This window comes from Symphodus melops (genome assembly GCF_947650265.1).
Source record: "Symphodus melops genome assembly, chromosome: 1".
Classification (NCBI taxonomy): Eukaryota; Metazoa; Chordata; class Actinopteri; order Labriformes; family Labridae; genus Symphodus; species Symphodus melops.
Window position 1 is genome coordinate 847,666 of NC_136691.1, and position 21,801 is coordinate 869,466.

Here is a 21,801-nt window from a genome sequence, read left to right on the forward strand (position 1 = left end):
CACGATAAAAACGTTTTTAAAAAATCATCTGAGTCAGTCGGGACGAAGACTGAAGACCTTTCATCGTGATCTTTAAATCATGCAAATAAAAGAAAATACAGCCTCGACTATTTTCATCTTTTTTGATTTCAACTTGCGTCTACTTTGTGTTTGTTTTTGATAATCAGACATCTGCAGACACCTGTTGGTGAGTCAACAGATACTCAGATTTCTGGACTTCGGAGCTGCTCCTCTGTTGCCACCTGCAGCATGTGATCGTCGACCACTCCAAACCTGTTGATCATTATCTGTTCCCCTTTAAAGCCCTGGCTCTTTTTCAAGGGTTTAAACCTCTTATTTACGAGCTCTGCATGTCCTCGTTAGCCTTCATTTTTTACACATATTCCATCCATGTTTCAGGACACTTTTTATCGAGGGGAAAAAAAAAAAAGAAGAACAGTTAATGTGATACTAATAATCTATTCCCACTCTGAAGTTTGATTAATGAAACGTGTTTGACTCAATAAGCTGATGTTTCCCTGCATTCATTTAAAACCTCCGAGCTGGTTTCGCCCAGATGTCAGAGAGTAAACATCAGGTGAATCACTTCAGTTTTTCTTTACAATTAAATCAGCTGATTTGTCCTTATGAACATATAAATCTTTGAATCTGTTCGGATTTTTCCCCCGGTGGTGAGTGTCGGGATCCTGATCCATGACACTGGCGTTTCCAGCTTGTCAAATTGACTGTATATAAATACGGACGACACATCTCCACATTCTCCAGTAGTAAACAAGTGAAGTCAAAATGTCCCCCCCCTATAATGAGCGGGGACATATTGGACATTTGGAGTCAGAGTCTGCACAGTACAGAACGGCTAACACAAGCTAACAGCTAGCTCGCTAACAGCTAGCTCGCTAACAGTTAGCTCGCTAACACAACGTTAGAGATCCTTCCGGTGGTTACGCTCCACAGCAGAACACACTACTCCGTCCGTTTGGAGTGGATGTTCATTGTTATTGATAGCTCACTGACTCCTGTGTTTCCTCTCACTGTTCTTACTCTACTCTGCTAACAGTCGCAGGAACCACATCTGTCAACAGAGCTGCAAATCACCACATTTTACAACGTTGTGAAACATCAAGAAAACTAATGATAAAACAAAAGGGCTTCATCGAACTCAAAACAAACTCAACACATATCAGCATGACAGAAACGCAGCCTCCAATGGAGCCTCTGACCTATACTGTAATCAGCCAGTAGGGGGAGCTCTATATCTGTTGGCATCACTCTGAAGGAGCGGTACGATCTACGACTTAAAGCTTAAAGAAACCGTGAAATATGTGATGTCCCGTCTTATTTGTAAGAGTGTAATGTAAAGTTCTGGTCACCTTCTTTGGTGGTTCCATCAGTCTGCTGAGGCACTCCAGAACCAGAACTGTATTCAGGGCTGACGGTGACCCTGTAGGTGGTTTTAGGCAGAAGCTCGCGAAGCACAAGGTTCGTCTCCGCTCCCACAGTCGCCGTCTCCATCCTCGTCCTGTCGTCCCCGACGGGTTCGTACGTCACCCTGTAGCGAGTGACGGCTCCCGGAGCTGGCTGCCATGACACCCTGAAGCTCTCCGTGGTCTCTTCTGATACTCTCAGGTTCTGCACGGAGCCCAGCTCTGCAACAAACACGCATACTTTAAAATACTGCTTCCATTTTAAAGATCGAAATGTAAATGTTGTGAGTCCGGCGTAAATACCTTCTAAAGTCGTTTCATAGCCGGTGACAGGCGAGCTGTCCCCTTTGTCATACTGTGCATAAACATTGACTTCATAGCGTGTGACCGGGGTGAGGTTGGGGAGGAGGGCGGTGAGCGTATCCCTGGGCACCGACATGGACACATAATGACCATCGGTTTCAGCTGCTGGTCTGAACTGAACCAGGAAGGACTCGACTGAGGTGGTGTCCATCTCCCAGGAAGTCCTGAAGCTTCTGGGTCCAACCTCTGAGAAGGACAGCGCCCTTGGTGGGAGCAGTCCTGAAAGAAAAAACAAGGAATCAAACACAAGATCCCATCTTCTGGATGAATTTGGAAGTGAAATTCACTCTCTGGGCAACGATGTTAAAGCTTTCACAGAATCTTCTCTTCCCCTGCCTCCAGGCCTCTATTTTCTCTTCCACTGTCAACATCCTCTTCTGCCTGATTCTCCTCAGTCACAATGTTTATACAGAGAACACCGGGCTGGGATTGCTAATTGAAGGTGTGTGCCTGCAGGGCTTTCTGCCAGAGAGCTACCAATTAACCTTTCGACAGAGCTTTCCCAAGTTACACAGAGCGAAGAAAGACATTCAAGCCGGCGAATAAGATCACAGAAGCGTGCATCACTGAACATTTCACCTCTCTGATATATTCAGTCTTTTTCAGAGGACGCAATCTGCACTCTGACAAGCTTCGCCTTAACCTCATCAAAAGTAAGTTTGTGTTGGAAGAAAACACACAAACAAATAATACTTTATGAAATCATTAGCAAATGATTTAAAGGGGCTAGTGTTAACATTTTGGATGGAAGTTGTGCCTGTGCAGCTCCTTCAGGCTCCTGCACACTTCTCTTACGTTTACATAAAGTCACTATTATATAAGTATTATATAATCTGCAACCAAAGCTGTGCTGGCAGACCTGGAAGCTCTTTTTTTTTGCCAAGGAAATGAGTGATTAATATTTGGCTTTAATTGATTGAAGCAGCATTTTTTGAGGAACTCTGTTTTCTTGTTTAAACCTGACTTCCAGATGTTTCGGGGGGGTTGGCTAATGGTTTCAGTACAAAGAATGCATCTCAGTGTCAAGTTTTGTTTACAGATACGTGACGGACAAAAACACCTGACAGTCTGGATGGTCCCGATGCCACAACAACAGTTTCATCTGGTGCTGTAACTAACAATAAGAAGTCCCCTTCAGCCACTTCTTGACCCAGTTCTAATGTTTCCACATGCAGAAACTCCCTCTGCCTTCCAAAGATCAAAAGGTGGACATGTGCTGAACACATTGAGGCAGAAAGAGTTTGGTTGAGAAAAGTGAAAAGAAAAGTAATTGTGCACATGTGGAAGACTGTTGGTACAACTCTGTATTCTCCCTCCCAGTCCATGGTGCTTCAATTACATTTGACTGCAGTAATTAATTATTAAATGTGGTTTCAATATCAATAAATATCAACAAAAACACACTACGAATGATTTAAACCATAATAGCTGCCTGGCCGCTCTCATTTAACATTTGACTTAATCAGGCGGGAGGGGCTTGTGACAGACACTGCTTTAACTGTGAAAAAAACAACACAAGGTATTCTCATCCTGATTGTGCCTGTATGTAGAGCTCATGAGCTACTTAACCCACTCTTGATGCAACCTTTAACACACCCAGTCTCCGTTTATGCGCGCTAACGTCGATGCTACTGAGCCTGCCACGTGGTTCAGTTGGCTCAACTGTGTAAAGAAATAAACATCAAGTGGGAATCTCCTTTCCTCGTGTCTCGTCTAAGTTTTCCTAAACATCTCAGGAAGGCTGGACAGTTAGCTCCGGAGTTAGCCACTGCTCTCCATGCTAGCTTTCACCAGCCACACACACAACTATCTGACACAGAGCCTCAGCCTTAACCAGCAACAAAACTTTAGTTGGGACTTCGAGCAATAATTAGGTATCAGCAGATTTTTGAACGAATTCTAAACCAGCAGGATAAATGAAAGTTAATCAATCTGAATTCACAAAGTAAAAAAATCAACGTGCTACCATAAATCCCACCTCTGCTGCAAAACAGAAAATCAAACTTGGGTTTAAAGAGCCACAGTAAAGTTTCGCAAGGACAATTACAAAAAGACTTTTAACAGTAATCACAAAAAATATCTCGTTAAATAGGAGGAGCGACTTTCTCCATAAAGCCCAACTTAGCTGGATTTTGCTAGGAGCATGTTTTGCAATCTTTTCTGAAATGATCTTACAGGAACATAGCCATACTTTGATCCATAATTTATCACTACTAAATTATACCCAACCCTACATCAACAGTAAATGGCCTAAAATAAGTTTAACAGAGCATGGTGTCATCTGCATAGAGTGTAAACATGAAATGTTACTTACTCCTTTTGCGAAGTTCTTGCTCGATCCTCAGGCAGATGGACTGTGTGAGTTCTTTGGAAATTTTCTCAAAGGCATCAAAGTCCTCTACCGTATACACGTGGGTCTCCACGGGTGTGTTAGCAATGGCCTCCAGCTCAGAACGTACAGCGTCTTTTACACCCACAGCAAAGATCTCCACATCGGCTTTCCTCAGTTTGGTGGCCGGATCCCGGAAGGCGTCGGATGACTTCCCATCAGTGATGAGGATGGTGACACGGGGCACATCAGGGCGTGCACCTCTGACTTCCTGAAAGATCTTTTCTCTCACGTAGGTCATCGCCCTGCCGGTGTTGGTGGAGCCTCCGCGGTACGGGAAAGACCTCACAGCTTTGACCACAGCATTCAGGTTATGATGGGTGTTTAGGTAGAACTCAGTGTGGGGATCCCTGCTGTACTGGACCAAACTTATCTGGACCTTATTTGGCCCAATGTCAAAGGAGTTCACCAGCACCTCCAGGAAAGCTCGGACTTTAGCAAAGTTAGCCAAACCGATGCTATAGGATCCATCTACCAGGAGGACGACTTCGGCTTGAACGTCCACGCCAAGAGAACATTCTAGTTTGGGATGAAGAAAGTTGGAATTGACGAGCTTCCATTACAGAACACTATTCCCGTCTCAAACTATGAAACGTTAAATGTTTAGTGTTCCTTCATGCTGGAAAGCCAAATGTTGATGTAAGACACATTGATTCCTTGAATTATGCTCAATACCTTAAAATGGTTTTACTTTAAAAGGTGTAGTGCCACATTGGCAATCTCTTTACTTTGGCTTGACTTATCTAGAGAATAGTATCCCTGTCTTTACTCACCTACTGACACTTTAACCGGCGATGTCTTCTGCATGACCATGACAGGATCGCTGGGCGCCAGGCCCCTCATGGCGTACAGACTGATCTGGTACTCTGTGTCAGGAGAAAGGTCTCTGACCACCACCGACGTCTGACCTGGGCTCAAGTAAAGCTCCTGGCGCTTGCTGCCGGTCATCATTGGGACCATCTGCAACTTGTATCCGGAGACTTCTCCAATGGAGGCGTCCCACATCACTCGTATGGACTTTGAGGCCACCTCAACGACTTGGAGATTAGAGGCAGGCTCGACAACTGAAAACCAACATTTGTAGAGTTATTGAATTGTCTGAATCTCGTTTTGGTAAGTAGAGATCAGCAGTAAATAAAATGTCCATTTCTTTAGTACATCCCACCTTCTTCTCCGCTGACAAGCGAGTTGAGTTGGTCTTCGACACCAGCGCACACCTGAGCGATAACGTCTCTCTGCACGTTCTTGATCTTGTCAAAGTTGGCGACATTGAAGATGTGTCTCCTGTGAGGAGAGGAGGCCATCAGCTTCATCTCCTCTGGATCCGCCTGTTGTACGCCTGGAAAAAAAACAAAACATGGTGCATTCAATCCTTCTGTGTTGGGCGACAACAGTCAATGGCTTCATTTCCTCCAGGTTTGACATTCTGATCGGATCGTCTATTTCACTTTTGGCCCGAAGCAGCCAATCAAATCAAGAAGCTCGTGAAGGAACGGGGAGAGCATTATGTCTACTCAGTCCATCCATATTTACTTAGAAGCGTTAGCATGTTGTGTCTTTATGCATTTGTGTTTTGTGGTCTTTGTCGCCCTGATAAAAAGTCAGACAAGGCTTGTTGCGATAATCAAAGCCTCCTTTGTTTGAATCTGAAAAGAGGATATGAATCTTGACTTGGATTCTCGTCTAATAGCAGAAGATGTTATTATTATTTCATCAGCAGCTCCTTTGACACCATAGCAACAGCACAGTTTCTCCTCCCTCGTATTGTGGAAAGTCTGAGTGAGACGCCCCGTCGTACACAGACATAAAACCTGCTATCACTCGCTTGTCATGTTAATGATGCCTTCTGTTATTACGTCACGACACTCAGAAGCATTTAAATAGGAATGGAAAATGTAGGAAGTGGAATGTAATAAACTTGTTCTGGCGTCGTACCGAGGACAAAGATCTCCACCCCCCTGCTCCTGAGCTGCTTGGCGTAACTCTCCACTGGATCCTCAGATTTGCCGTCCGTGATGATCACCAGCACTTTGGGAAAAGTGCTCCTGCTGCCGGCCTCCTCGGTGAAAGTGTTTCTCAAGAGGTAGTCGAGGGCATCGCCTGGAGTAGAGACGGCAGAGGATTAGCTTTTAAAGAAAGTGTTGGTTGACATAACAGAGCTGTAACACTTCTTGTCTGATTGACTGACCAGCAGGAATGACGTCAGACTCTGTACAGTCTGACCTCACCTTTAAAAAAGGAAGGCCGATGATTTGAAAAATAAAGACGAAGAATACCAGATTCAAAACCTTAAATAAAGTTTGAAACGACACATCTTCATTCAGACAAAATTAAAAAAAACTTTTTAAGGGTCCACTGAGTTCACTTTCTGTTCTGTTTTTAATTTAAAAAACTAGAGCAACATCCAGAGCACGAAAACCTCCTGAGCGTTGGCAGTGTTCATTTTTTATCTACTAACCAATCAAAACCCAGAAGTGGACGGACTTCTGATCAACAACAACAACAACGACAGTGGAGAAGAAACGAACGAGGGAACCATTTCCAGGTCTGAAGCTGCAGCTCATGCCTGGACACTCTTGAATTAAAGCAAATATTAAACACCTCACGTCAGTTAATGAGGGAAGTGGAGGTACATTTTTGTAACCTAGCAACAAGAAATGCATGGAAAAACAATGTGAGCACTGCCAGCAGACAAAACGAGGTCAGTCGACGCAGACGCTTACCGAACAATAAACTCGTTCTGCTCAAAATGAAACGTCAAAGAATGATTACGGAAGAAATGATTGCATTAAGGCTCAATGATCAAGGGCAAAGCTGAAGGCGGGGCTTATAGGACAGCAGAAGGTCAACTACCTGTCTTTGTTTCTCCTCCCTTGAACGGAAGAGAGCCGATGGCTCGGAGCAGCGCTGGTCTGGTCAGGTGTGTGTTCAGGTTGAACTCTGTCCGGGCGTCGCTGCTGTACTGGACCACGCCCACCCGGGTTCTGTCCTCTCCGATCTGAAAGGCGCCGGCTGTGGCTGAGATGAAGTTGCGGATGTATTTGAAGTTGGGCCTGCCCACACTCCAGGAGCCGTCCACCAAGAAGACGACATCGGCCGTGGCACTGAAGGAGCATTCTGGGGAGAAAGTGAGTTAACGGATTACAGATACGTCCATATACGTCGTGTGACGCTCCGACAGGAAGACACTTAAACTGAACTTAATCTACGCGTCACGTTTCTTCCTTTTAGGATCTCAATCGAGAACTCTGAGTTCCCTAAATGGTGACGTTTCTGCTTCTGGAAAAATAAAACTTGTTTCTGGCAAGATGTTTTAATAATCAGATAAAACCCTGGAAAAGTGCTGCTGGTGCATTTAACGAGATGTTTTATTGAACTAACCCGGTTCAGTGCTCATTATTTGTCATTTTTCTAGTTTATTTAAGAACCCAGAAACCGATATTAAGATGCATGGAGGTTAAATCAGACTGCCCTGTATGGATGTTGGATGATGTATGTTGTACATGTTACTGGGAGTTTCCTTGTGATTTTCCTTTCTTGAGAAAAAAGGAAAAAAAAAACAGAAGGACCTCCTCAATCCACTGCAGAGCTGCACCAGCAGCAGCAGTCCTCTTGTAAACCAGCATCTGTAATGGTTTCCACTTCAGGGCTCAGTTCACTCCAGCAGCCGCCTCCCCCGCCCCACCTATGACCCTTCCTCACTGAGCATGTGCAGCGTCCTCCACGCTGGCATAATTGGCCGACAGGGGACGAACAGATGACTGAAAACTTCAGAGATTTATTGGGGCCTCGTACTGTTGATTATTGCTTTACAATAGTGGGTGTTGTGCGGTTCGCTGAGCTCAACGCTGATGGCCGCCGCCCAGCAGCGAGAATTAGAGTCCAGAAAGGAAAAAGTGGGAAACTCAAGGAGACACGATGAAGACTTGAACGTTCGTGACTCATTATCTTCACAATGAACCAAAACCCGATCAGCAGAGACGGTCAAAAGAAATACAATAAAGAACTTACTGACTGAATCTGAAGCGTCCGGTTTCCTGGGAGTTCCTCTTGAGCTGCCGCTGGACTCAACTGAAAGGCATTCATGTAAAATGTAAGGTTAGACGACTTAAATCATCCGGGCTGAGGTGCAAGTGTTTAGAACTTCTCCTGTCATTACCAAAGACAAACTGCAGATCACAGATACTAAACCCTAATTATCTCCTTTGAGGGTTTTCTTGTGCAACATTTTTTTTTCTTTTCGTGCAGGATTTGTGATGCCGAGCAGGCGACCCCATCGAACTGCTGCCGTGAAGTTTTCACTGGAGATCAACCTGCTGCAGCTGATTTATCTCATCCACAAAGAAACCAAGTCAGATTCCTTTCATGTGTAAATGTAACTGGCAATAAAACCTGATTCTGATTCTGATTATTTCTGGTCCCTTCAAACCGAAGTTGTTTTTGACCCAAACTGCTACATTTCATATTTTGCCTTTTTGTCAAGGATATTAATCCCTTAAATTATTGATTTCTTAATACTGCAAAAAATATTTTAAATCTTCACATTCTGTTTCTTTTAAAGGAGCAATATGTAGCTCTGACCCCTGGTGTTTAAAACGGGGTACTGCAGTCTAAATTCTAAACACTGCAGTGTGAATGAGGGCGTTTACACAGTTTAAGACAGAAAATGTCGCACAGCTGGGTTTCGTCTCGCTGTGCTGCTGATATCTGCACAATCAGGTTTTCAGTCCAAGCTTTCAAACGTTAGCCGAGCAGAAAACTCTCTAAATCCATCCTGAATGTCAGACTAAATGGAACTTGTGGTGAAGAGGTTTTTGCCAACTTCTGTTTCCATGAGCGAGAAAATAAATTTAAAGTCCCTTTTGGGCTCGTGCTCAAAACAGATGAACACAGTAATGAAGATCATGTGATACCATCTGAAGTCCTGGGCCTTACGCTAAATGATGTTAGCATGTGTATATCTGGCCGTCCTGTATACTGTAAAAAAAACTGTCCTGTCCAATCATAGCTTCTCCTTATTAGACGTTCCTGTTGTTTTGTCGAGCCTTTCGCTGGACCTGTTTTATATCCAGTTTGGTTTATAAACCCGAGGGCAGGTTGCCATCATGTCGACTTTCTTCAAAAGATGACCAGCTGCATATCATTTTTTAGCACTGGTTTGGCTGTCTGTTGCTAATTTACACACACACACACACACACACACACACACACAGAGTCAGGTTCAAGGTGACTCACTTGTGATCTGGCCGGAGATGGGTAGACTCTCCTCTGATCCAGCATACGCAGATATTGTTACTACATAATCCACATCTGGAATCAGGTCTGGGATGGTGGTCTTAGTTGCAGATGCAGGCAGAGTAAATTCTTTGGTTGGTTCGTCTACAAGAATGCACAAAGTCAGAGGGAAGCCATTAGGAAACTGTAGCGCTGCTTCGTCAAAATGGGGCTTCAGGAGGACCTGATCCCACATGTGAGTATAATCAGTGAATCAAAGCTCGAGCTGTCAGCTCGTTCACCGAGACGAATCAAGCTCTGAAATTTAATGTTGTAAAATAATAAAATTAAAAAAATCAAGAAAAAAAATAAGTAAAAGTTGTCTCGTTTCCCTGAAACCAAACGTCACATCGAAACACGTTGCATTACCACAGGATTCCTCTAGAGGGAGCACCCCCGTGAATCAGACGCTGACGGTCGCACAGCTGCTTTGGCGCACATGTCTGTTGTTGCTAGGCAACAGCAACGACACATCATAGCGCGGGGTAGTTGCGGACTTGATCTATTAACGTTTCCTGAAAACTTTCTGATATTTTTTAATTTGCGTAACTGGCAATAAGCGTGAAATCGAAATCAACGGCGTCGGAGAGAAATAACGTCAAACGTATGTTTAGAAGTCTTTTAAGTTGATTCATCGAGGTCGGCCGTCACTTCTCAGAATAAAGAGGCGCTAGATTTGTCGCTAGTAGATTTTGAGAAAAAAAATGGAGTAAGCAACAGTAATTTATTCATGTGAAAACTTATTAGCTAACATTAACCGTTCAGTCAACCGTTGACTTTAGCCGCTAGCTTCTTTCATCAGTTTTATACTTTACACTAACTGACCATTTTAAATCTTAATTATGTAACCTAAAGTTCGCACAGCATCAAGCTAGTTAAATTAAAAGCACATTATAGTTACATCATAACCTTGAGCCTTACCGTACGTTAAATACGCGTGCGTCCCGTTACACGTAACGAGGCAAATCAGTGACGACGAATAAGTAAAGTTAAGTACAGACTCGACAGAAGACACTTTTTCATAGACTGATTAAATACGATGTTTGACTCTGAAGTGTCGGTAACAGTTTTTTTATGTAAGGGTGGAGGCAACAAAAATTAATTGTAGGACATATTTGTGTCCATTTTCTGCATCTTACATTTTAGTTTATTTTTCTGCATTTTTTTGGAGGAGGCTTCAAATAAGCTCTTCGAGTTTTTCCTCTTCCTGCACTGAATATTGTCTATTTTGTTGTTTCTGTAGATTTTGTTTGTTATTTTACTTTGCAAAGAAACAGACATTTTCAGAGGAGATGCACAATAAGGAAGTCTATTTTATATTTTGCAGTCCTTCTGCAGGGATGCATTTAGCTGCAATAAAAATGGATAAACAAGACACATGTACATCCATTATCAGGGAGTGAATTAACTATGCACACCTCCATATTAGTTTCATGTCTTTGAATAAAGATGCACATGCATGCGACTAAAAACTTCTGCATTTATTGAGATTATTGCAGATTATTTCCCTACATTTATAAAAGTCAGCATTTAGGTTTTTCAGTCGATGTAGCTGACATCACAGCTCTTTATTTTCTTCTTCTTCTGAAAGCCATCACAGCTGTTTAATGTACTGTGAAGGCTTTTAAGATTTACTCTCCTCTGCTAAACCAACGCTGACAATTTTCCATGGCAGTGATAATGTTTTTCCTTTTCTTTTATCATTAGCGCTCCCGGAGCCAAACATGTGTCTGCAGAAATCTCCAGATAATTGCGGGGAGTGTCGAGTCTTGCCGGGCAGACTGATGTGTAAGTGAGTTTATGGCACTTGTAATGTTACAAGCATCGGCAGGAAATAACTTGCAGGTTTAATGAGCACCCACCTGTGTCTGAGGTCACTTGTATTCTGTAGCCCTGTATCCTCGTCTGTGGTCCGCTCCAGATCATTTGCACCGTGTTTTCATTTAAAATCTTAAACCTCAAATCTGACGGAGGGTCCACTGTGGAGGGGATAAAAGCAAACACGGTTAACGGCGCAGCTGTCGGGAGGCGGATGTAGAGTAATGTTAAGTATGAGAGGATTTTCCCAACAGTCAACACTTCCAGGGTTGAAGTTTGACAAGTTCACTGTTGAGAGCAAAACGACACAAAGACAAAACCAAAAACTACAGATGTTTAGAGAGGCCATTTTCAGAGAAGAAGAAGAAAAAAAATGACCTCCGTTTGAGCTCAAGTGGCGGGCAGCCACGGTCAACAACTCAAGCAACAAAAACAACACTGAGACAACAAACACAACACAAACAGTGTGGGAAGATTTAAACGCTGCTGAGTTTGGGCTGCGACTGTTTCAAGAGAAAACTCAATGAATCGTGAACTCGCCGAGTTGTGAAATACGAGACCGATAAACGACCTCTGAGTTGAGGCGATATCGTGAATGACGTGTTTGCGAGTTACGTCGAACGACCTGACACAACAAGACGGAGACGAAGGCCGACTTCGGTGTCGCGTCACGTCGCCTCACTTGAACACACCGTAAAGACTTTAGCCGACGAGCTAACGTCCACGTACGTCCTGCACACGCGTGAGAGGAATAAGCTCTCCACGCCAGCAGGGGGCGGTAGTCTGTAATCTTGGACAAAGAAGAAGGACGGCGATGAATAAACCGTTGTTACGATATGTGACGAGCATTTTACTTCTAATGGAGAACGATAAAAAGTCGCCTCTCACTCACGCCGACGACCTTGTTGTTGTGTCACGGTCTGAAGGTTTTAGGGTTTAGATCTTACGTTACGTTTCTTGGATTCCGTAGAGGTCACGTTCACTGACCTTGAAACGTTCTGTCTGGTTTCTATCCGACCAAACGTTTGACTGTTGGCTGATTCTGGGATTAACAATAAAAAAAGGTTTCTGTCCCTGTGGACAAACTAAAACATGGACCGGCTGACTTCCTGCCGGGTCCATGACCTCAATCCAACTCGTGATGTTGAATTGACAGACAACAAAAAAATCACACAAATCTGAGTCACTCTCCTGCGCTGATTATACAATGAGGATCTGATTATTGTGCGTCTCCTCCATTGCAAACCTCAGAAAAGAATACACACAGTCATGTGTACGTCTTTTTGTTTTTCTGCGCAGGTTTTCCACACAAACGAAGCCAGAGGCTGCTAAACCACAGACCAGCTCCAGACTGTGGTTTAAGAGCCGCTGATCTTTGTGATGTTAACCAAACAAACAAACAGACTCAGGTTGAACTTGGGATTACTGACACGGGGAGTCATGCATGTGTACAGGAAAAGTTGTTAACAACAACTCGGAGCGACAGACACAAAAGTTTCCATGTACACGAGGGACCACAGGTTATTCATAGTGTAATATTTTAAAGGGATATTCTTCAGGTTGGGGTGGACATGATAAAAGGTAGCGCTGCGTAACAAGCTAGCTATAGCTAAAATGCACTGATTTCTTTAGCGCTAGCTTAAATTCAAATCTTTATAAGAACTTTTTTACAAAGTAGAAAAACAGATTTTACAACTAAACAAGTTAGACTAGCTTAACGACAACGAGTAGCTAATAACAAACTGCCTGGTTGTGACTGGACGGGTTTTTCATGCAGCATAGGATTAACAGGACGATAGTATAAACGCTGTCACATTCAATTATTTAAAGAGATTATAAATTAGATCAAACATGAGGCACGGCAAAACCAAGAATAAAAGGCTTTTCTTTTTTCTGAACTTAATGAATGTCACAGATTGAAACAAGACTCGCTTAAAGGTCACATGATCTCCTCTTCTTCTTCAGGTGAAATCAGTGTCAGAGCTCCTCTTCATCATGTGTGTGAAGTGTGTTGTTGTAAATCCTCTCTGATCCTGTATTTGATCATGTCTATAAACCCCTCTATTTCAGCCCTGCTCAGAACAGGCTGTTTCTGTGTCTGTAGCTTTAAATATGTAAATGAGCTGTGTCTGGCCACGCCCCCTCTCTGGAAGGGCTCGGGTGTACTCGCTGCTTTCTGGCTCCATGTCCTATTGTTTACGGTGAGAAGGCAGACTCAGAGGGCAGAACAAACACCTAGCTGTGGGAGTGTCACCCACCTGGGGGAGGGGCTACTGCCCTTTGTGATGTCATGGAGGGAACATCTCCAAACAGCCTGTTTGAGCAGGCAGAAGACGGAGAGGATGGACTTTTCTCCTCATGGGGGGGTTTGTAGACATGGTGAAGAGGAGTTTAGAGAATGTGACCTTTAATGCATCGTCCTGCTTCCTCGGTATCTGCACGCTTTTGAACTTTTCCTTTAATCAAACTAATTGATTTCCTTGAACACTATCTAACAGGTAGGATCAGTGTTTCTAACTTTAAATCAGTTCATGCTGATCTATGATGAGCTGAGCTCCGTAATGCAATGTGACGAGGGTAAATGCATCGCACGACAATCAACAGTAAATCTAGCTGGATCTGACATTTGATTATTGACCGCCAACCGGGTTCATCTGTTAGTGTGGAGGTGAAGAATATCACTGTAAAATATTGTCGTGAAGCCAGGACTCAGGGTCCAGGCTTGACTGGGAGGGGGACAGGACTTCAAAAATGGAGGATCGACCAACCTGGAGAATCAATTCAAGGGCGGTGGGCGGCGGCTTCTGTTTCCAAACGACCAAAAACAAAAAACTACCCCCCCCCCAAAAAAAAATCCAAATGCACACACACTCATTCAAACACACACACACACACTCATTCAAACACACACACACACTCTTTCAAACACACACACACACTCATTCAAACACACACACACACATCTTCTGCTGTGAACGGCTTTACGTTGTGACAGTTTTGAAACAGAGACCAACTTTTTTTTTTTTTTTTTTTTTTTTTCACTCTTTTCTCTCCGAGCTGTTTGAACTTGTCGCTCCGGCCCCAACCTGTCAAACTATCCCAGGATATATATACGACCCCATTAGGATGCCGTGACTTCTGGAGGGCCCTCTCGGGACATTAAAGGGGGTCACAGCAGGTCAGAAGCTCTGCTGGAAGGAGAGAAAAGAAAGTCCTCCTCCTCCTCCTCCTCCTCTGGATGATTTGATGAGTTTTACTACTCTCTCTCTCTCTCTCTCTTTATTTCTCTTAGTCTCAGAAAACCCAGAGGCGAGCAGCAGAAGAGCAGATTTTCTCCTCTCTTCAACTCTGGAAAATAATGTGAAAGTCATAATTTGTCTTTCTGTTCCACCAGGAGAAAGTATGGAGGGAGGAAAGTTGGCCACGTGCCTTCTGTTTTTTTTTTCTCTTTTTTCTTTTAAACTGGAGAAACGTTGGCTTCGCTAGTTTTGAGTAAGGGCTCCTCCTGGTGGACAGAAACCCAAACTACATCCGTGTGATAAATCATTTGAGTTTTACAGCCTCAGATTGGAGGCAGCACAGATTTAAAAAACACAGTTTCCTTGTTTCTTCTTCTCAGATTGATTTTTGAATAGAAATATAACTGATAGACTTTAAATGAAGCATCACATTACTGGACTTATTTGTCCTTTTGGGCAAAAAGCCAGATAATGAAACTTCTGGAATGAAACATGTTGTTCTTCGTGGTGGTTTTAGGCCCCACTTCACTGCTCTGGAATAGTTGTATCTTTGGCTTGAGCCACTTTGAAGTGCTTCTGGATATTGGAAGAAAACTCCTATTAATAAATTGAAAGCAGATTTTTTTTTTTTTCCCTCTTCGAGGGGACATTTTTCAAAATCCTAAAAGGGAACTGGATGTTTTGAGAAGAAAGGTTAAACAGAAGCCAAAAACACAGTTCAAATACAATCAATTCAGAAACAGACACATTTGCTTTCTGTGCATGATTATTGTTTTTTTTATTCAGGCTAAATGTTGAGCTTCACATTTGGAGACAGAGAGAAATGAGAGGGAGTCAGAGGTGCTGGATCACAAGAGAGAAGAAGAAGAGGAAGAGGAGGAGGAGGAGGAGGAGGAGCAGCTTTACCTTGACCCTGGGCCTGAGCGAAGCACAGCAGCAGCAGCAGTGCCAGGGGGGCAGCCGCGGCTAGAGACAGCCTGCTCTTCATCTTCAGCTTCCTCTGAGCTCAGCAGCGCATGAATGAAGCTGCGAGAGACACACGGAGGAAGCGGCGTTAGAGTTTCAACATCACCGGCGGTCCCTCCGTTTGACAAGACCTCCAAGAAACCTCCATCATTCGACTTAGTTTTCATCTTTTATCACTTCAGTCTGTCAGTGATGGGTTTAAACGCTGCTTTCACCGCAAGAATATTGAACAAAGTCACATTTGCACGAACCTGGCGCTCGTAAAAACTTCTCCCCAGACAGACCAAAGCTATAAAACGCCAGACTTCATGTGTAAAACACGATGAAGTAAAAAAAAAAAAAGAAGAAAAGAATCCACATTTTAACAGGTTTAAACAACAAATAATTAATTTGATTCGTAACCAATTGTCCGCATAAAGACGCATAAAGCCGAATCTGCACGCGCTCGCTTTACGCGTGATTATCTGCACTTTGTCTCCAGCTAAACATCCACATCAGACTAAAACACCTCTGCAGATTAGATTTAACCAGCGGAGAATTTCTCTCTAGGATAACCGAGCGTCAAACCCGTGCAGGGTGCGCAATTACGCACGGCACTGGAACAGGTAATCCACAGGTATCTCAAGATGTATCCCGATCCAAAGTGGATGGGAACTAAAATACAACAAGGTACAGAGAATGTGGGAATAATCACAGCCTGTCAGTTATACAATCTTTAAATTAAAATGATAAACGTGATACTGCGAGGAGAAATAATCCAGAATATCATGCAGGACTGACCTAAAGGTGACACAGATGAATTTCCTTTGTTGGTTTGAGAGTAAAAATAAAAAGCAGGTTAAAGTCTCAGTTGTAGACCTCCAACCTGAGAAAAGGGGAGAGTGAGGTGTCCGGTGTTGAAGTCGGAGAGCTCCGCGGGTTTTTGGTTCCCAGACGCGTCGGCGAGCCTCTTTCCAAGTGGGAAGAGTCTCCACACAATCTGGTACTTAACAGGGGGGCTGCTCCCAGCTCTGCCTGCCCCGCCGCGAGCTCTTACGACATCCAACCGAGCCAAAAGAAGAAGAAGAAGAAAAAAAATGATGCGTAACCTCGACACGCGCGCGCAGAGACAAACACACACACACACACACACACGGAAACTTTTACATAGTTGTGTGCATTCCTTTCCGGTGATGGAGGGCTTCTGTGCGTCCCGGGCCGGCCGCGAGGAGACAGCGGCGCTTTTTCGGGAAGAAGGGGGGATCATTGGAGGGAAAGTGAGGGAGGCTTTTTCATTCTGTGAATCAATGGGAAAATATGAACCCCAAAAGGCAGACTTTTCCTCTACTATGCATCACTCCGGATTTCAGGAGCGGAACAGAAGTTTCTGGAGTGTTCGGAGGGATTAAATGGAGCAGGAACAGTTGTCGTGAGAATCAAAATGACTTAAAGGAAAACTGTCTTGCCTCAAAACTTATTTAGAGTTGAACAGATGGCCAGACTGGAAAACGGAAGTGCATGATTGTGCAGTTTAGACATCCCCCCTCCCCTTGATTGTGTTTCCAAAAAACCAAAGATCCGTCATTTTCTCCCCACAGAGCTTCCTCCACTAACATGTTTAAAACATGCAGGTTCACCAGAAGTGTGAAACAGACTCCAGTTTGAGTTCTTTATTTATTCATTTTTTTCTAAACTCAGCTGGCACAGCTCCCACTAAAACTCCAGGAGCAAATACAAACTGTCAATCCAGATAGAGCGCCGCCCTGCAGGCCAATATGTGGTGCTGCAGATGGCAACTTGTCATCATGAAATAATCGTGTTTGATTCTAATCAGTCCATCCAGGAAGTCGGGTCACACAAATTCAACCAATCCCTGCGATCTCTGAGCGACCTTGCAATTTTGTCCAATCACCGCAACTTGTCTGCAAATTTGAACAATTAAAATAGTTTCCCCCCTCGACTTTCACCAATCAGAGTCGTCCTTCATAATCGTTGCGGTCGGAGCGCGCGGCCCTCAAACACTCGAAGCCCGAAGAACTGACCTGTATTCCTGGGTCCTGCAACCAATCATTCGGCTCGAACCCGTCCGCGTTGTTGTCGGGCTCACGCGCGCTCACAGTCACTCTCGTGTGGCCGCGCCGAGCTCTTTCCTCTTTTCAGAAAGGCGCTGCTGACTGCGCGTGTGCTCTTTTCACTATGTCTGATATTCCCTTTATTTTATTTTTATTTATTTTATTTTGCAATTTTTGTTTCCTGCCGCAAAAAAACAGCTAAAAACATCACAACATTCATTTCATTCCAAAAGTCCGCGACATCCTGGAGGGACTGTCTAATGATGTCACTCAGGCCCCGCCCCTCCCTACACGCAGAACACGCGCTGTGTGTAGGGCCCCGCGATCCATGGGGGGGCCACATTTTGCGCATGTGAATTGAATTTCCCTCGGGATCAATAAAGGATCATCATTCTCTGCGTCGCCACCAAGTCAGCGCGAGGAAGGAGATCCATCCATCCATCCATTTTCTGCCTCTTATCCGGGCCGGGTCGCGGGGGCAGCAGTCTAAGCAGAGACACCCAGACTTCCCTCACCCCAGACACCTCCTCCAGCTCTTCCGGTGGGACCCCGAGGAATTCCCAAGCCAGCCGAGAGACATAGTCTCTCCAGCGTGTCCTGGGTCTACCCCGAGGCCTCCTCCCGGAGGGACATGCCCGGAACACCTCCCTAGGGAGGAGTCAAGGGGGCATCCGGACCAGAACCACCTCACCTGACTCCTCTCGATGTGGAGGAGTAACGGCTCTACTCCGAGCTCCTCCCTGGTGACCGAGCTCCTCACCCTATCTCTAAGGGTGCGCCCAGCCACCCTACGGAGGAAGCCCATTTCGGCCGCTTGTATCCGAGATCTCGTTCTTTGGGTCCTGACCCAAAGCTCATGACCACAGGTGAGGCAGGAGAGAGAGAGAAAAGAGACGCAATGATTGAAAGCTCATCTGACCAATCAGCGGTCAGATGGGCCGGCAGGCAGTTGTTTGCAGGTAGAGAGAGAGAGAGAGAGAGAGAGAGAGAGAGACAGAGAGAGAGAGAGAGATAGATAGAGAGAGAGAGAGAGAGACAGAGAGAGAGAGAGAGAGAGATAGATAGAGAGAGAGAGAGAGAGAGATGACTTCCAAACGTCAACACGATTCAGGAGCCAACAAAAGAAAGAAAAAGTCCAAACAGGAAGTGGCTCGTGTTTGAAGGTTGGTATGTTGTTGAAATAAAAAAGAAAAAACTTTGTGGCATATAAACATAAACTGCTAGCATGTCTGCTCGTGCTAACCATGAGACAGAAGAGATGATAGTTGTTAGGGTGATAGTTAATATTTTCAGCTTTATTGAAAAAAAAAAGAGTTTTTAATTGATCAGTTGGTGGTCATGTGTTGGCTCAGGTTTATAACCTATCAGTCTGTGTTTTTATTGTGTTCATAGAGGCTCTTCATTTGATTTGTTAGTAATTGTAATTTTTTATGATTGTTATGTTTTTGGAAGGGGGGGCCCCAAAAGAAAATCCAGCGTCGGGCCCCCACTTGTCCAGGGGCGGCCCTGGATGCAACGCGTATTGCAGGAGCGTTTTGGTTGTCTTTGTGAACACCAGGGGGCGATCAGCTCCTCGCCGAGCAGGCCGATGAAAAGCGCTCAAAGGCTGCAGGTGTGAGTCCCTGTGAGGTCACGCACCAGGAAGTGACGCAGGTTTTAACTATTTCTATAAAAAAAAAAAAAAAAAAAGATAGTAAATGAGCTCTGATCGTAAAGACGTGACTTAAACGAGTGTAACGGTTGCTTTAGAGCTGCAGTGGTTAGCACAAAAGGTTGCTGGTTTGAATCCCTGTCTGTCTGTGTGCAGTCTGCATGGCGTGGCTTCTCTCCGGCGTCCTCTCACAGTCCAATCACACGCTGCTCACCTGCCGACTCTGCAGAACCAGTGTGGCTGGTTACATGTCAGCTCTGTGATTGGCTGGCGAATAGTCCAGAGAGTAGCCCCGCCTCTCGCCCGATGTCAGAGGCATCGCGGTCGGCGAGGCACAAAATCACACGACCGCAAGCAGCACGAATCATTGCAGCGATCGTAGGTTCAAATCCGACCTCGGCCCCGCTGCATGTGACCCCCCCCCCCCCCCCCCCCCCCTTCTCTCTCCGTCAAACACTTCCTGTTGCTTCTCAGTTGTTCTTCTCACCCTGACGCAGCAGATTCCTCCGGTCTGAAAAGGAGGAATCTGCTCGCAGCTCATTGACTGACAGCAAAGTGTTAAATGATGTGTGATGGGTGTGGACCGGTATCAGAACATGGGTGTGGACCGGTATCAGAACATGGGTGTGGACCGGTATCAGAACATGGGTGTGGACCGGTATCAGAACAGGCCCCGCGGGGCCGTCGTGTGTTTTTACACCCGGCGTTAAATAAAAACAGACGACAGCAGGAATCCAGCCGAGACACAAAGTGAAGCATGACGACTTCCTGCCCCGTGACGACTTCCTGCCCCGTGACGACTTCCTGCCCCGTGACGACTTCCTGCCCTGTGACGACTTCCTGCCCTGTGACCAGTCAGAAATGTATTCTTACATATTTACCTATGATGTGACATGTTTATGATATTTGTCCTCAGAAGGAATCAGGAGGCCTCCTGTGTTCCTGGTGCTCAGCAGGTGGTTGCTCTTATTAGCATCAGTCACCAGACTTCCACGCCACACGCCACGGCGTCCTTAAACTGCGTCTCACAACAAACCGCGGTATACATGTCAGAGCTGCAGGGATGATGGGAGGTCTTCAGATTCTTCTGCTGCTGGAGCTGAGGAGAGATCAGCGGCATCGTTGCTGAAGTCTTGATAAACGACCCTCGCAACCATCAAACGTCGACTGTTTAATTCTGACAGTTTTAACTGATTTCTTAGCGAATGTCGCCCTCTAGTGACGAGAACCCGAACATCCACTCAGGATTGTGTTCCACTTTTACTGCAGATGTGAAGAAACATTTAATTGATTCAATATTTAAAAATGTTAATTGAATCATGTTCAACTATTTGGTTTGGAAGCTGCATTTTTACTGATTCAAAAACTGATTTTAAAGAGAAATCATGACGAGCATTTACTCGCTGAATGAAAGAGAAGATACGGTGACAGGTTCGACTCCTGCTGCTGTTTTGGGGCCTTTAGTTTTTACACACTGACTCCCGACATCTGCTGCTCGATTTAAAGAATCGTGGATCAAACTCATCATGTTGCTTTTTTCAGATTTAGTCAACTTCCTTTTTTTATTGTGAAATCAGTGCTGCACATGAAGGTGCTGCACCTGAAAGTGTTGCACGTGTAGGTGTTGCACATGAGGGCATTGCACATGAAGGTGTTGCACCTGAAAGTGTTGCACATGAAGGTGTTGCACATGAGGGCGTTGCACATGAGGCCGCTGCACATGAGGGCGTTGCACATGAAGGAGCTGCACATGAGGCCGCTGCACATGAGGACGCTGCACCTGAGGGCGTTGCACATGTAGGTGTTGCACATCGAGTTGCACACGAGGCTGTTGCACATTAAGGTGTTGCACGAGGGCGCTGCAGCCTAGCTTTGGGGGATTCTGAACCTTGCTTGCCTTCAGCCGAGCTCCGGACTTGAACCCGCGACCTTCAGCTGTTTGTGAGCTTCCTTTGCATGAGCACATCGAACAGCTGGACGTCTTTCATGTCACAGCGTGACGACTGAACTCGGGGACCGACAGAGTAAAGAAAATCCACAGACAGGTTCTGGTCATGAGAGGTTTTTTTATTGATCCTCAGGTTATCGGAGAGTGTGCAAGAAAAATAAATATTGATCCCATGAACATGAAACAATATCCCACCATGACAGGAAACAGACGGAGGTTTATCAGCCTTTTGTTGTTTTTACAGTGAAGATCAGCTGGCTGGTTTATAAAGAGGAAGTAAACAGCTTCAGCAGAGGAGGAGGAGGAGTTAAGCTTTCCTTGGAAAGGCGGCTTTTACCAGCTCGTACACGACGTATCCAGTTCCTGCAGGGAGACAAGTCGGGTTACTTTAAGTGCTTAAATAAAACAAAAATAAATCTACGTGCTTGAATAAACTAAAATAAATAAAATAAATTCAAGCGCTTGAATAAACTAAAATAAAAAATAATAAATTTAAGTGCTTGAATAAACTAAAATAAAAATAAAATAAATTCAAGCGCTTGAATAAATAAAATAAAAAATAAAATAAATTGAAGTGCTTGAATAAACTAAAATAAATAAAATAAATTCAAGCGCTTGAATAAACTAAAATAAAAAATAATAAATTTAAGTGCTTGAATAAACTAAAATAAAAATAAA

General features: G+C 44.5%; 2 protein-coding genes across 2 annotated transcripts in view; both read right to left on the reverse strand.

Moving 5' to 3' along the window:
• LOC306835603 (collagen alpha-1(XII) chain-like) overlaps positions 1 to 16,480 on the reverse strand; it is an 86,335-nt gene extending 69,855 nt beyond the window's left edge. Inside the window, 12 exon segments of the mRNA XM_079362246.1 lie at positions 1,371 to 1,646; positions 1,728 to 2,006; positions 4,102 to 4,695; positions 4,950 to 5,240; positions 5,342 to 5,515; positions 6,112 to 6,276; positions 7,030 to 7,293; positions 8,188 to 8,247; positions 9,412 to 9,555; positions 11,313 to 11,429; positions 15,414 to 15,533; positions 16,254 to 16,480. Of these exon segments, the coding sequence (XP_079218372.1) occupies positions 1,371 to 1,646; positions 1,728 to 2,006; positions 4,102 to 4,695; positions 4,950 to 5,240; positions 5,342 to 5,515; positions 6,112 to 6,276; positions 7,030 to 7,293; positions 8,188 to 8,247; positions 9,412 to 9,555; positions 11,313 to 11,429; positions 15,414 to 15,495 (2,446 nt within the window). The 5' untranslated portion in view covers positions 15,496 to 15,533; positions 16,254 to 16,480.
• Positions 16,481 to 21,221: 4,741 nt separating this feature from the next.
• Positions 21,222 to 21,801, reverse strand: part of LOC306829981 (cytochrome c oxidase subunit 7A2, mitochondrial-like) — a 3,939-nt gene continuing 3,359 nt past the window's right edge. The window contains exon 4 of the mRNA XM_079353198.1: positions 21,222 to 21,486. Coding sequence (XP_079209324.1) covers positions 21,431 to 21,486 — 56 coding nt within the window. The 3' untranslated portion in view covers positions 21,222 to 21,430. The remainder of the gene's footprint in view (positions 21,487 to 21,801) is intronic.